Source organism: Asterias amurensis, chromosome 1 (genome assembly GCF_032118995.1).
Source record: "Asterias amurensis chromosome 1, ASM3211899v1".
Taxonomy (NCBI): domain Eukaryota; kingdom Metazoa; phylum Echinodermata; class Asteroidea; order Forcipulatida; family Asteriidae; genus Asterias; species Asterias amurensis.
In genome coordinates this window covers 23,809,986-23,824,837 of record NC_092648.1, presented here as the reverse complement: position 1 = coordinate 23,824,837, position 14,852 = coordinate 23,809,986, and the positions used below count along the sequence as shown (strand labels likewise).

General features: G+C 38.4%; 1 protein-coding gene across 1 annotated transcript; it reads left to right on the top strand.

The window, feature by feature from the left end:
* The first annotated feature begins 10,016 nt into the window (after positions 1-10,016).
* On the top strand, positions 10,017-13,438 carry LOC139940393 (uncharacterized). Its single transcript, XM_071936624.1, has 2 exons — positions 10,017-10,149; positions 10,662-13,438. Exon 2 carries the CDS (start codon positions 10,693-10,695, stop codon positions 11,476-11,478), a length of 786 nt encoding a protein of 261 aa, XP_071792725.1. The 5' UTR covers positions 10,017-10,149; positions 10,662-10,692; the 3' UTR covers positions 11,479-13,438.
* The last annotated feature ends 1,414 nt before the right edge of the window (positions 13,439-14,852 follow it).

The following is a 14,852-nucleotide window of genomic DNA, read 5'->3' as shown; positions in this document are numbered from 1 at the left end:
TCAACTTCATTTTTTTTATTGTACCACAGCAAACTGGTAAATAAAATTCACTATTTAAAAAACATGCATCTCTATAAACTGTTGCTGGTTGGTGTTTCTGCAGCGTTCACTGCTGGTGATAATTACTATTTACCCATGCTTAACAGCCCATAATACACGGGCTTTTTTGTTAACGACACTGGACACTATTGGTAATTGTCAAAGACTAGCCTTCACAGTTGGTGTATCTCAACATATGCACAAAATAACAAACCTGTGATAATTTGAGCTCAATCGGTCGTCGAAGTTGCGAGATAATAATGGAAGAAAAAACGCCCTTGTCACACGAAGTTGTGTGCTTTCAGATGCTTAAATTCGAGACCTCAAATTTAATTCTAAATCTGAGGTCTCGAAATCAAATTCATGGAAAATTACTTCTTTCTCGAAAACTACATCACTTCAGAAGGAGCCGTTTCTCACAATGTTTTATACTATTAACCTCTCCCCATTACTCGTTACCAAGAAATGTTTTATGCTTATAATTATTTTGAGTAATAACCAGTAGTGTCCACTTCCTTTAAGCGTAGAAAGGTTCACCCCATTAATACGGGTGGTTGATTTCACACGTACTTTACTTTCGTAACATCCACTCTTGTCAAGGATATGTCTATAAACTACAGTCAACAAAATATCATAATTTTCAACTTATATTACTGTAACTATTTCCCAACGTATTATCTTGAAGTGGTTCATATAAAGCAAACCTACATGCTGATTGTCTGTTCTCTTTTTAATAAGTATTGCTACTATCAAAGCTGAAATATTCTCACCGATTTAAATATTCAACCTTTGAATGGATAATAAAATAAATTTAGTATTTTTTTCTTTCAAACTGTAATTGCTTCAATGAACATGAATATGTGTTTGCTCGGTTGTTTGTTAGTTTGTTTGTTTGTTTGTTAGTTTGTTTGTTTGTTTGTTCGTTTTGAAGTAAACATTCCAACCAGTCATGTAGTTTGTGTACCACGATTTTATTGTTTTATTTTGTATTTGTTTATTTATTTAATTCCTTATTTTTTAAATTTCTTTTGTTAACTAACAATTCCGCGTATTTTCATTATTTGTTATATCTTTTACCGCGGTACATTTTCCTAAACGCGTTTTATTTCTTCAGACTTGAAAGAGTTTAGCGACTTTTTGTAGGACACAAAACATAATGTTCACAAATGTCCATTTAACTTGCACGGTTTGAAGATAATGATGGTGGAAAGCTTCTCTTTAAAGGCAGTGGACACTATTGGTAATTACTCAAAATAATTATCAGCATAAAATCCTACTTGGTGACGAGTAATGGGGAGAGATTGGTGGTATAAAGCTTTGTGAGAAACGGCTTCCTCTGAAGTGCCATAATTTTCGAGAAAGAAGTAATTTTCCACGAATTTGATTTCGAGACCTCAGATTTAGAACTTGAGGTCTCGAAATCATCCATCTAAACGTACACAACTTCGTGTGACAAGGGTGTTTTTTCTTTCATTATTATCTCGCAACTTCGATGACCGATTGAGCTCAAATTTTCACAGGTTTGTTATTTTATGCATATGTTGAGATACACCAACTGTGAAGGCTAGTCTTTGACAATTACCAATAGTGTCCACTGCCTTTAAATATGTTTTGCTGAGGTGCTGTAGTTTTTAAGAAATGAGTAAAACAAAGTCACGAAAATAATGTTCGTCTCAGGAGACGAACATTATTTGATCATGTCCAACGCATTTACCAGTACTTGCATTAAAGGAACACGTTGCCTTGGATCGGACGAGTTGGTCAAAACAAAAGCGTTTGTAACCGTTTTTTATAAAATGCATATGGTTGGAAAGATGTTTTAAAAGTAGAATACAATGATTCACACAAGTTTGCCTCGAAATTGCGTGGTTTCCCTTTTACTGTGCGAACTAACGTTGTCGGCCATTTATGGGAGTCAAAATTTTGACCCCCATAAATGGCCGACGTGTTAGTCGACGAGGTAAAAGGAAAACCACGCAATTTCGAGGCATGTTTGTGTGAATCATTGTATTCTACTTTAACAACATCTTTCTACCCATATGCATTTTATAAAAAACGGTTACAAACGTTTTTCAAAGACCAACTCGGCCGATCCAAGGCAACGTGTTCCTTTAAACATCAATTCTGGTTAAGATGCTGAAATAATGTTCGTCTCCTAAATCTGTGGACATTGTGTACCCAAACCCTTTAAGAAGAACTTGCCGAGCGTTGTGGATTGTGAGCTGTAGTATCGCAGTTAGCCCCGCCGTGCTGCGCTTCACGGTGAAGCGATCGCCGGGCGTATTCCCCGTGAAGCTATCACTGATGCCGCGCCGTTTCTACCCATTGATACGACGCACTGAAATTTCGTCTCGCTCATGCATCCGTATAACAAGTGCTCCGGTCTCGATGATCTCATTGTTTGTCTGTTGTTCGCACTTGCCTTTCTTTTATTCGCAACTGCTAATGGTTTTTAAACAAATCAAGTTATGCTATTAAAGGAACAGAATTGGTAAGAAAAAAACTCGTCTAAGATCACCGATTTATATTAAACTGACACTGTCTAATATTGATAGTAGTAGATCATCCCTTCTTGAAATATTTATATCTGAAATGTCATAATTGATGAGAAATGAACAAAACTAATTTTTCCCGTTTGGAGTCTATCGCTCAGTGAGCGTTTTCTTTTTTTCCTTGAATCGATGTCATGCAAAATATGTTATTGCTTTTTTCCGATCCCAAACTTCTACAGGTTTGTCAGTTTATGTATGTGTTGGATTACATAAAGTGGTTACACTGCCGACAACATTTTTTTATACCAACTCTGTTATATTCCTTTGATGTGTCATTTATCTTACAATAATACAAATAATTGCAGCAATCTAAACAAGCATTAATGAGAGTTTTTTCAAAATGTTATTTCCTCTGCCATTGAGACAGTATTTGAGATTAAATTTCTCAAGAGGAGTGGCACTGGTATGAACTGGTATGTCCCCCGCCGTGACACTTGTGTCCATTTACTAGACACTTAACCATTGCTTCGTCCTTCGGATGGGACGTAAAGCCGTTGGTACTGTGTGTTGGATAACGCATATAAAGGAACCGTGTGTAGTTATCGTAAAGAGAAGGGGTTCGCCCAGGTGTTCCTGGTTGTGGCTGTTGATTGCGCCGTAGCACCTTGTAAACCCTTATAAAGTGCTACATAGTTGAGTCTTAGAACTCATATTTTTAAAGGCAGTGGACACTATTGGTAATTACTCAAAATAATTATTAGCATAAAACCTTTCTTGGTGATGAATAATGGGGAGAGGTTGATGGTATAAAACATTGTGAGAAACAGCTCCCTCTGAAGTGCCATAGTTTTCGAGAAAGAAGTAATTTTCCCCGCATTTGATTTCGAGACCTCAGATTTAGAACTTGAGGTCTCGAAATCAACCATCCAAACGCACACAACTTCGTGTGACAAGAATGTTTTTTTTGCTTTCATTATTATCTCGCAAGTTTGATGACCGATTGAGCTCAATTTTTTTTCAGGTTTGTTATTTTATGCATACGTTGAGATACACCAACTGTGGAGGCTAGTCTCTGACAATTACCAATAGTGTCCACTGCCTTTAAATAACCTCTCTTTCTGTATAAATGTATATACTAAGCGCCTTGAGTACATTGTTGGTAGATACGTGCGGCAATAAGACTCCGATATTATACAATCAGTGATCTTTCAGATTGAAAACTAATCAGTTTATTTGTTTGGTTGATCACTAATCAGTTACTTTGTCTTTACAAGTAAGTAAAATTCTTCAAAATGATTTGTTATCTTTAAAACTTAGATGCCTGGTTTGAATCAGTACTTAAAGGCAGTGGACACTATTGGTAGTTATTTAAAATAATTATTAGCATAAAAACTTACTTGGTAACGAGTTACGGGGAGAGGTTGATGGTATAAAACATTGTGAGAAACGGCTCTCCTGAAGTAACGTACTTTTCGAGAAAGCAGTAGTTTTCCACGAATTTTATTTCGAGACCTCAGGATTAGAATTTGAGGTCTCGAAATCAAGCATCTGAAAGCAAACAACTTCGTGTGACAAGGAACTTTTGTCTTTCATTAATATCTCGCAACTTCGACCACCAATGAGCTCCAAATTTCACAGGTTTGTTATTTTATGCATATCTTGACATACACCAAGTGAGAAGACTGGTCTTTGCCGATTACCAATAGTGTCATGTGTTGTTTAGATTGCTTTTCAGGTAAGTTTATTACAATTTAGTGGATGTTTAATTAGGTGTTTATGGATTAAACCAAAATGAATATTTATTAAATTATTAATTTACTACCTATACCTGTACATTTCATACAGATGGAAAAAGAAATTCCAACTCCTAATAAAAAGCATTTTATTTTTAAGAAAAAATTCAAATTAATTGCCTGACATACACGACTATTATAAAGTAATTTTACCTTTGAGTTAATTATATTATTACCATAATAACAAATTGGAAGATCAACATATGGTACACAAGGCCCCATCTTTCAAAACAAAAAACAATTCCTATCCCTGAAACGGCAGGTACCGGTATTAAAGTAAACTGCGCCAATAAAGTATCTAAACACTTACAAATAGTCAGATTTATCGGAACCTGAATTAGTATGCCAAAGAATAATTATTCATTTCTATTCACCGTTAATTTCTGCACATTTTGACACACCTTGTGTTGCGCTACAATGTTGTTTGGTGGATTTATGGACACTTGAGTGACTTAAGGTCGAATTTCAAAAGTTGCAAAAGCCCATATTCACCCCAATTCCAGAAGGGAACTCACACAAGCCTCACACACAGACAAAATCAAGACAAAAGATACAAACTCGTTTCGTTTACTTGACCATGAAATTTATGGCCGTATCTTTAACTCTAAAACTGCTGATATCCTGTCCTCAATACTTGGTGTGTCCTCCATCACTGTTAACGGCAAGGAGTCGTCTTCTCATACTCCAAACGAGACATCTGATCTGTCCCTGGTCAATCCCCTGCCATTTCCTGATCAGGATGCGTCGCAATCCCTCGAGAGTGGTGTCAGGCTTGATGGACTTGTTCACTTTCTTCTACTGCAGAAGTCACACTCGGGCGGCCACTCCTTTGCAGGTTGTCCACATTTCCCTGAGCTTGGTAGCCATTCCACCTTTTTACTGACCGTCGCTGGTGACGTTCCAACTTGATGAGCTGCAGCTCGAATCGACATACCGGCTTCTATCAAACCAACGATCCGTCCTCTTTCCTGTTTGGTCAGTTGAGCCATCTTTCCTGTTATCTTGAAACACCTCTCCCTGTCTTACCATAATCAGGGATTCTTGCTCTTAACCCATTCTGTTGTATGCCTCCCATCTTTGACCCCTTTGCTTGGTTACTGACAATTATTGCTGATGTTCATCGCAACCGATTTATCCAAAACGCGACAAACAAATCATTTATAAAGGGCGGGCAAAAGAAACGCTGGTCTTACTCGTCACAATACAACGATTTAGCTTGAATAGGGGCTTTTGCAACTTTTGAAATTCGACCTTAAGCCACTCAAGTGCCCATAAATCCACCAAACAACATCGTAGCGCAACATAAGAAGTGTCAAAATGTGCAGAAATTAACGGTGAATAGAAATGAATAATTATTGTTTGGCATACTATTTCAGGTTCCGATATATCTGACCATTTGTAAGTGTTTAGATACTTTATTGGCGCAGTTTAGTTCATCAAACCTGTACTATAAATTGGTGCCGAGACGTGGACTACCACCAAACGACTTGAGAACAAACTAAGAAGGAAAGGGTGTCAAATGAGGACCTCTAAGAAAGAAAACATTTGGGCAGGAATCTTATGAGACCATTAAAACATCGAGATTGGCAGGTCACCTATTAGCAATGAGGTAACAAACACAGCAGGTGTGCATGCGAAACAACTGACTTGAATCCAAGAAACCGATTGGGAACAAGAAAAAGAGGGAGACGAAACAGAAGATGGAGAGATGAACTAAGTACATGAAGGTGCATTCCCTGACAACAGACAGCGCAGGATAGAGTGAAATGAAGAACTGCGAAACAACTAATTATACTCAAAGAAACTGAGTGGAAACAAGAACAAGAGGGGCAACACAGAAGATGAAGAGATGGACCAAGTAGGCCTACACATAGGGGCATTCCTTGGCCACATACAGATCTGGATCGAGTGAAATTGAGAATTTGATGGTTTTCCCCATACAGTGCAGTGAAATAGCCCAGAAAGAAAACAGATGGATGGAACACTTGGTCAAACCATTATGAGTGGTTGCATTGGTCACCATAGCGTGTCCCTTTTCTTCACGTCTAGTTTCGAGAACCGTTCTCAAGTGGTACGTTTTCGGGCGAAATTTTTGGATCTGCAAAATAGAATTGCCATCCTCAAAAATCGTCCTGGTGATTTTGTTGATGATTTATTTTCAATCGTATAAGAAAAAAACGGAAATCCCCACTGAAAAGCACTACGACAGTGGCAGGTTCTAATGTGAAAAAAAAAAAACAATTTCCTTCGGGTCTGGGTTACCATCCGATTTTGTTCCCACGCACTGCCTCACTTTGAAAATACTAAACCTCAATCCAGCTTCCCATTCCTCTCAAAATACTCTACCCCCCAAAACACCAAACAGTACTCTGTAAATCCCTCCTAAGAGTCTGTTCCGTGTTTCCCCTCCCCTTCTATTCAGCCAAACACCTTGCGTGACATACTTCAGGGTCATGCGATTCGCGACATTCACCGAACAATTCCCTTGATACATCAGAACAATAATATTTAATTATTTCTGCTTGGTGAGGCATTATTTTGTATTCTGACGGTCACCTTGAAAAATGGGTTTTCAGATCTTACGGATGTGACGTAACAGAATAAGCGAACAGCCCTTTTATAACGATCTTTTATCGAAGTCCATCAAAGAAACAGAACAAAAAACGAAAAAAAAAAAAAAAAACCAGAAAAAAACCCTTGAAACCCCAAAACACCTTCCTGATACTGATCATTAGTTTTAACATCATTAAATTTTGTTTATGAACAGTACAGTAATGTAAGTTAAAATTAGAATTATACAAAATAAATATGCAAGCTAAGGCCACCTATCCTACTCATTATTTATAAGTATGTTATATCCTGATGGGAAAGCGTTTGCTGGTTGATGTCTGGGATAATTTCATTATCTTTAGGTTTTAGGTTTGAATATACAAAAACCCACAAACAAAAAACACCGTGGTATTTATTTAGTTTTGGTTTTTATCCATACACCGATGTGTGTCAGCACTGTATACTCAGTACTTTCCCGAGTCATGTGAAAACGAATTACAGGCATATTACTCGGGGTGGATTCGAACCCACAACCTTCTTGCAATTCTAGAGCAATGTCCTAACAACTGTTTTTCCCTTCTTGTTGGTCTTTCTTTGTTTGCGCTCGGCGCCCTTGTACGTGGGACCGGCTTTCTTGGCTCTAGATTTCATTTTTGTTTCCTCTGTCAAACACATTAAGCGTGTTATATAAAAAGATGTGTAGTACTATTCAGATGTTGAGCTAGTCTAATGTAAAACAAAGTGAAGCTATTCCCTATTTGAAAGATTGACTTTTATGACGTAAATTTCACGCTTGAGTCATGGTAGGGGACTGCGTAAACTCGAGTATGAAACAGAGTCTCTTATAACGTGTGTTAGTATAGGGACTTTCAGAGCAACCAATATTTAACTGTTTCAATCTTAGGCCGAGTTTATTGTGACCAGCCTTATCGCCCCAATGTTCAATTTTTAAATAAAATATTGACAAACTATTTAATGTAGGGTAAACGACACAGCGGCCTTAAATGAAACAGATAACTCAGATCAATGCACTCCATTGTCAGAAGATTTAGGCTTTTCCTGGCTTCCAACCGCAACTTTGCAATTCAGGTTCAGGTTGAACAGATGAGGGAAGTTTCGCCATCACCTCACCAGGCACGGAACGGTTAGCTATCGAAATCATATATCTGATGAAACCAAGGATGTCTCAGCTTAATAGGGGCCTACAAGAAGGTTGAGGAAACCTGTGAACAAGGGTCCCTGATTGCAGTCCTTTGGATTGACTTTAAATACCTCCCATTCAGAGTGGACAGTTAAGAGTGACGTCTTTATAAACATCTCCGTTTTAGTGTTTTACTCCAGATTTTTAATTTTGTAACTGTTCGTGTATTTCTGCTGCTGGCAGCGCTTTGTATAATAGACCAATTGAATGAATGAATGAATGAAACCAGATATTCTACGACAGGTGTTCATGGTTCTTGTACGTGCTGTTCGCCCATTATGAAGGACCGAATCGATATGGTAATGTGTTCTTGCTAAAGAACACAAGTGTCACAATCAGGAGTCGAACCAACACCCTGCTATACAGAAACACCAGAGCTTTTAGTCCGGTGCTCTTAACCGCTGAATGGCAAAACACGCCACATTGCCGCGGCTTGGAAAGTTGAATTTTAATTCAGTTCAGTTTTTAATTGAACTGAATTACAGGCATATTACCCGGGTGGGACTCGAACCCACGACCTATGCAATTCTAGAGCAGTGTCATACCAACTAGACCACCGAGAATGCCCGGTCGCTAGAGGCGGTTCGAATCCTATGTTAGCAGCGAGTACTGTAAACGATTCATTATATGTTACAGACAGTGTACACTATTGGTAATTGTCAAAGACCAGTCTTCTCACTTGGTTTATCTCAACATATGCATAAAATAACAAACCTGTGGTCGGTCGTCAGAGTTGTGAGATAACTATGCAAGAAAAAAAAATACCATTGTCACTCTAAATTGTGTGCTTTCAGATGCTTGATTTCGATACCTCAAGTTCTAAACTTGAGGTCTCGAAATCAAATTCGTGGAAAATTATTTCTTTCTCCAAAACTATACGTCACTTCAGAGGGAGCCGTTTCTCACAATGTTTTGTACAATCAACCTCTCCTCATTCCTCGTTACCAAGTAAGGTTTTATGACAATAATTATTTTGAGTAATTACCAATAGTGTCCACTGCATTTAACTTTGCACCGGGACGATACAAAATATTCATTTTTGTTTACCCATATACACCGATGTTACCCAGTACTTACCTGAAAGCAAATCACGAGCATGTTTCGAACCCACGACCTTTGCAATTCTAGAGCAGTGTCATACCAACTAGACCACGGAGTATACAGTGCTAAACACACATCAGTATATATGGAGAAAAAAAACCCCGAAATGAATATTTATCCAAGATGCAAATTAAACATCTATTGAACTGAAATAATTAAAAATTAATCTGAATATGATTCAGAAACAATGACAACGAGCAAATAATTGTAAAGACTTTTGAGCCGAAGTGGTGTGATGTGTGATATATAAAGTACAAGGCACAAGGATGGGCAAATAAAAACGTACAGACATATAGGTATAGAACTATGTGATATACATGAAGTCACATTTAGTAACGAGACATTTTAATTTCACCAAAGCACCAGATGTCCTTGTCTGTACCTTACACTAATTAACTGGTCAGTATTTCTATGACTTCACGCTATCGGTTGAATGTGCCTCTTTCTCGATACAGTGTATCACATACCGTAACGTAGGATGGTTGGGGGGGGGGGGGGTGAGAACATGGTCAGATTAAACTGTCTGGATTATTTACGTAACACTTCTCCGGCGGTCACAGCCTTGCTTATGGGTTGGAGTCAATTATTATTTAAAAAAACTCAACTTGCCCTTGTCTGCCGGTATTAGGTAACTGACAAAAGCCGTGCTGAGGTTTGCGCCAACACTGCTGAGGCAGCCTGCACCCGAATGTCATTCAATACGCCAGTTGATTGTGGTAAGGTCATATTATTATGCGACGTCACTGCATAGTCTGAGGTCACCAAGTACACGGCTCTCTCGCTCAGCCGCATATAAAGCTAAGGTGCGTTCGGGTCAGCTTAACACTAGTTGACCGACAACGAGCGCAATTAGCAACAATTGTCGAGTATTAAATACAACCAGCCGAAAAACAGTGCAATAAAAAGCGGGTACTCTGTTCATTTGTTTCACCAACAGCGGACGTTCCCGGCTCTCAACACAGACGGAGAGAAAGTAAGTACATTGTTTCTTTTATTTGTTATTTTGTTGATGGAAATAGTCCACCTTGCTGATCAAAACAAAATAATTAACACTGTCTTACTGAGGTAAGCCAGACTTAATGATACATTTCATCCTCTGATACAAAATATTGTTTTGCGGGTTTCTGAGAATTTTAATATTTTACAAATCGTGTTGTAATAATGTATCTGCATACAAGTACATTGCAATGCTTAAGTGTTGATGAGTAGCAGAAATGCCTTGTACAATTATGTTAGGCATTCACTACCCGATGTGCAACTCGAAGGTTTCCTTATCAAAATCATTTCAGTACAATAATATAATATATATAATATAATATAATATAATATAATATATTATGATGGGTGTTCGCGTCTACGGTGAGAGAAATGTAGGTCTATCGTCATGGTTGGGTTGGTCCCACCGACCCGGGCTTTCAATTTTGTCAGCTCCAGAAAGGAATAAAGGGTTCATTTGACTGATTGTATTTACTTGGTGTTTTTCAGGGGGATACCACATCGGCCTTGCCAATCTAGGATGGATGGGAAGATCGTCGCTAAAGAACAGAGTGAGACGTTTACTACTAGCATCAGAATGGTGACCAAGAGAGATGAGTGCCACCAGGCGGAGTCAACAACCGATAGCAAGCCCGTGCCAGTACGAAAGCAGACGGCACTTGATGTGGCCAACATGATCGCCCCGTCGGTACCCTCCAAAGAAACCCAAAACAGAAGTGGGTTCAGCATTGGAGCCAAGCCGCTCGATTTGAGCCACCGTGGCCTACCGGCGTCCTCCTCCTCATCGGCCTACAAGACTTTCTACCCGTATCCGACTTTACCCATATCCTCAACACTTTCTCCGTATTCTTACCTTGGGGAGGCGGCGAGTTCGGCGATCACACCGGCGAGTTACGGCACGGGTTACGGCGCCTATCCACTGTACGGGAGCTACCCTGTCGCTGATAGTACAGCACCGCCTTTATCAACTCTCAGGCTGTCAGCTTTACTCGCTTCGCGGAAGAGAAGGGCCGCAGCATCCTCCGGAGAAAAGGTTGAAGTGAGTGTCGGAGTGGTATCGGCGCTAGAGCCGTCAAGGAAGAAAGTCAGACCGGTCCCCGAGGAGAAAAAAGACAGTTCTTACTGGGATCGGAGACGGAAGAACAACGATGCCGCGAAGCGATCTCGCGATGCCAGACGGGAGAAGGAAGAAGAAATTGCTCTTCGTGCTGTGTTCCTCGAACAAGAAAACATGAAACTCAGAGCTGAGGTTTCCATTTTGAAAAGCGAGATGGGCAGACTTCATTATATGGTTTACAACTGCTGATTGGACTTGAGAAACACAAAAACTCCAGAAACTGGAAACAGACTAACTGAAATGTTTATGAAACGGACAGGGTCTATTGACTCTTCCGTTAAAGGATGCTGCAAAAGCGCAAGATACGCGCCCGTTGTTTCGAGTTTGGATTTCTCAATAATATCGGTACTGTGTGAATGAACTGAACTGAGTATTCACTATCTTTTGAACATTGTTGACCCACCGTGTGTTTTGAAAACTTGTGTTCATTATGGAAAAAGATAACACATCTCTCACAAAGTATGTACTCGATATTTTGTTGTTGTCCAACTCTGTGTTTATTTAATTGTTATGTTTTCTATCGAACCCACCCGTAAATATAATTGTTTTTGTATTGAAAAGAAATGCTAAATTTAAAAACGTAATTTAGTTTAGAGTTTATTATATCAAGGATCGAACGTTTACCACTGCTCAAATATAATTTGTAGATTGGATTTAACTGTGCCACAGTTTCGCCGCATTTACACTTACAACGTAGCAGCGAATCGAAGCTAGTAGTGTATACCACGACGAATTTGAAAAGGTTTCGATAACAGAAGCATTGGTTTAGTATGGGCAGTGCTCTAATGTTGTGTATGTGCCAAACAATTTTTAACAAACAACTGAAGTAACTGTTGTAGTGATTATAATTATAGACCCTCATGTGTTTTATTTTGTTTTTTCTCAGGGATCATCTTTAAAACAAGGATTGTCTGAAATAGCAATGCAGGGTTAGTTAATGAACTAAAATCAATAAGTGCAGTATGGAGGGTAGACGTGACCCTCAAAGAAAAACAAAAACCTAAACAACAATCTCAAAATGACTTATAGTGGTTCACAATAAGTTTTCTAGGATTAGACATTAAGGTAAACGCAAACGTCATTGGAGTGTGTTTTAGATAAACCGAGGTAATCTATAAACGGTATCTCATTTTGTTGAACTTCATTATATAACATAGTCTTAATACAAGGTTGACTTGCTCATTGCTTGGACTGAAGTCCTATTAAACTTATTGGGTGTTCTTATTAGTATTTTGATTAGTGAGGGCTTCGGTTTGAAGTAGAGACTAGTCAGTTGGGAACGTGAGTTGATCAAGGGTTTAAGGCCGGGTTGAATGGCGTAACCTCCACGGCGCGTTGTTATGCTTTTCACAGCCCTTATACACACTATAGAGAAAATGAACAGCTTGCTTTATGTACACACACACACACCAAACAAATCTTGCCTTTGAGCATAATTACTAACGATGTTACTGCCTGTAATACGGATAGAGTATCATCTTCTTTTGTTCAGCATTCCAGTGTGTTTTAAGTGGTGCTATTTTCAGTTTAAATATTATTTCCTTTTTGTTTACGTTGTTGTTGATTTATGAAGTTTACAATTTTAAAGATTGGTAAAAGTTCATGGAGTTTTGTTTTGTTTTGTTCTTAGTTTGATTGAAGGAAGGATGTTATTGTCGAACTTTGTTTCTCTCTTGCAATTTAAAAAAAACAAAGTTTGTCTTTCAATTGGGTTTTATTTCAATGACTTGAACTGAAAGGTAAAGTTATTCATTATTTTAGCTTTCTAAAAGCCGGTTTTGATTGTGTAACAACAGTTATTTTTGTTTTGTTTTGTTCATAGCAAGGCTATAATAGTTTGGTTTTAAACTTGGTGCGATTTGTGATTTTTTGGCGGGAACCGCAACTTTCTCAAAATGTCATGATCGTTGTTAAACCAAAAAACAACTTGAGTGTCATTTTGGAGAGGGCGGATTTCAACTGCACTGTCAATCTCTTTATCGTGCACCAAATGGATTTGTTTTTTTAATGGAAGATGGATCGGGCGATTTGTGCGATTATTGTAATCAGGATTCTGATCAGTTTAATTAATCGTAAAGAAATTTAGTTGACATCATGACTGTATAGATCTAACTCAACTGTCAACAGATTTGAGATATTAAAATGTACATATTTGCCATGGAATAACTGAGTTTGGTTGTCAATGTTGAAAGTTAGTTTCTGTTGATGTAGGGATGTATTTGTTGCATTTTAGGGCTTTTTCATCGCCCCGGAGTTTGAAATTATTTAAAATAGTTTTTTCTTTCAACCGGAAAGCACGCAGATTCTATAGTGCCATCACGATAATTACGCCCCGAGATAAATCTTTCCACTTAGAATTTTAAGGAAAAATAGCACATGAAGTCCACAAATAACAGCATTGCCTATATTTCAATTACAACAACGATCATTTGTCCTTTTTGTGACAAAAAAACCCTCACTCCACACAAAGTTTTAAGTAAGGTTTTAAGGTCTTTTCACACGAGGATACGGTAACTTGGTGCAGGTTGCAGGCAGAAGGGAACACCTTAGTTGCTGGAGCGACATTTACCCCGGGTGAATCGAGGCCGCGAACAATTATATATGGTATGCAAGACCTTATGGGTTGCTTGTTAGACTCGTCTCACAATGTCCTTTGGAACAAGTAATGCATCTTTTTAAATCCAGAGAGGATGGAGTGGACAATCTTTTAAATTGTCTATACCTGTTTATCGTATCATCTCTGAGTTTTTTGACAGTGACTACATCATACAAATCAATGAAAAGAAGGGTTTTCGTGGGTTTCATTTTTGAGGGGTGCAAGATAGTGTACCGATCTTCCCTAAAAACTAATTTCAGTGAGAGGACGAGTATATTTTCAAAATTCTAATGGGCAACTCCAAACTAAATTTTAATTGGATTGTACTCGTTTCTCTTTTAAAATTTATTTTTGAGGGGTGAATGGTTGATTAGCGACACCAGTCCAAGTCACAATATGAACGACGGTAAAGTCTCTTCATGATAGAATAGACCATGGAGGATAAACGGTACCAGTATTTGTTTAAAGTCAGCTATGTTCATCAAGCAGCAGACCAACTGACGATAACGCCCAAACCAATTAACACCATAGACCCATTACAAGAGGCCCAAACACGGAAACACATAACACAAAACAAAGGACTTGCCACTTAATAACAGCAGTGTACAGTTATGCTTTAATTAGCTCTTCCTGGTGTTAAATTAGCAGTAACACGTATTGTGTCATGCGTGCCTTGTTTCCTTTTCGAAAAGGAAAAAAAAAATAACACTCGAGGAGACCTTGTTATGAGAAGCTACTATTGAGTGACGATGATGCATTTACGCTGTAAGGTGGATTTAAACAAAACACAATGAAACGATTGAAAATTCCTACAGATTGCTTTCTGGTCATGGACCTTGATTCTGGTTTTTAAAAACGAAAAAAAAGAAGAAGAAGAAGAGAAAAACCACCTTATTCAAGATGATGTACAAAAGTATTTGTACTAGCGGTCATGGCCAAGTTATGTGTAATTTGCCACCGCGAAAAC

What these genes read in the sequence shown, in the direction of transcription:
- LOC139940393 (XM_071936624.1), top strand. Translation starts at nt 10,693, where the DNA reads ATGGATGGGAAGATCGTCGCTAAAGAACAGAGTGAGACGTTTACTACT.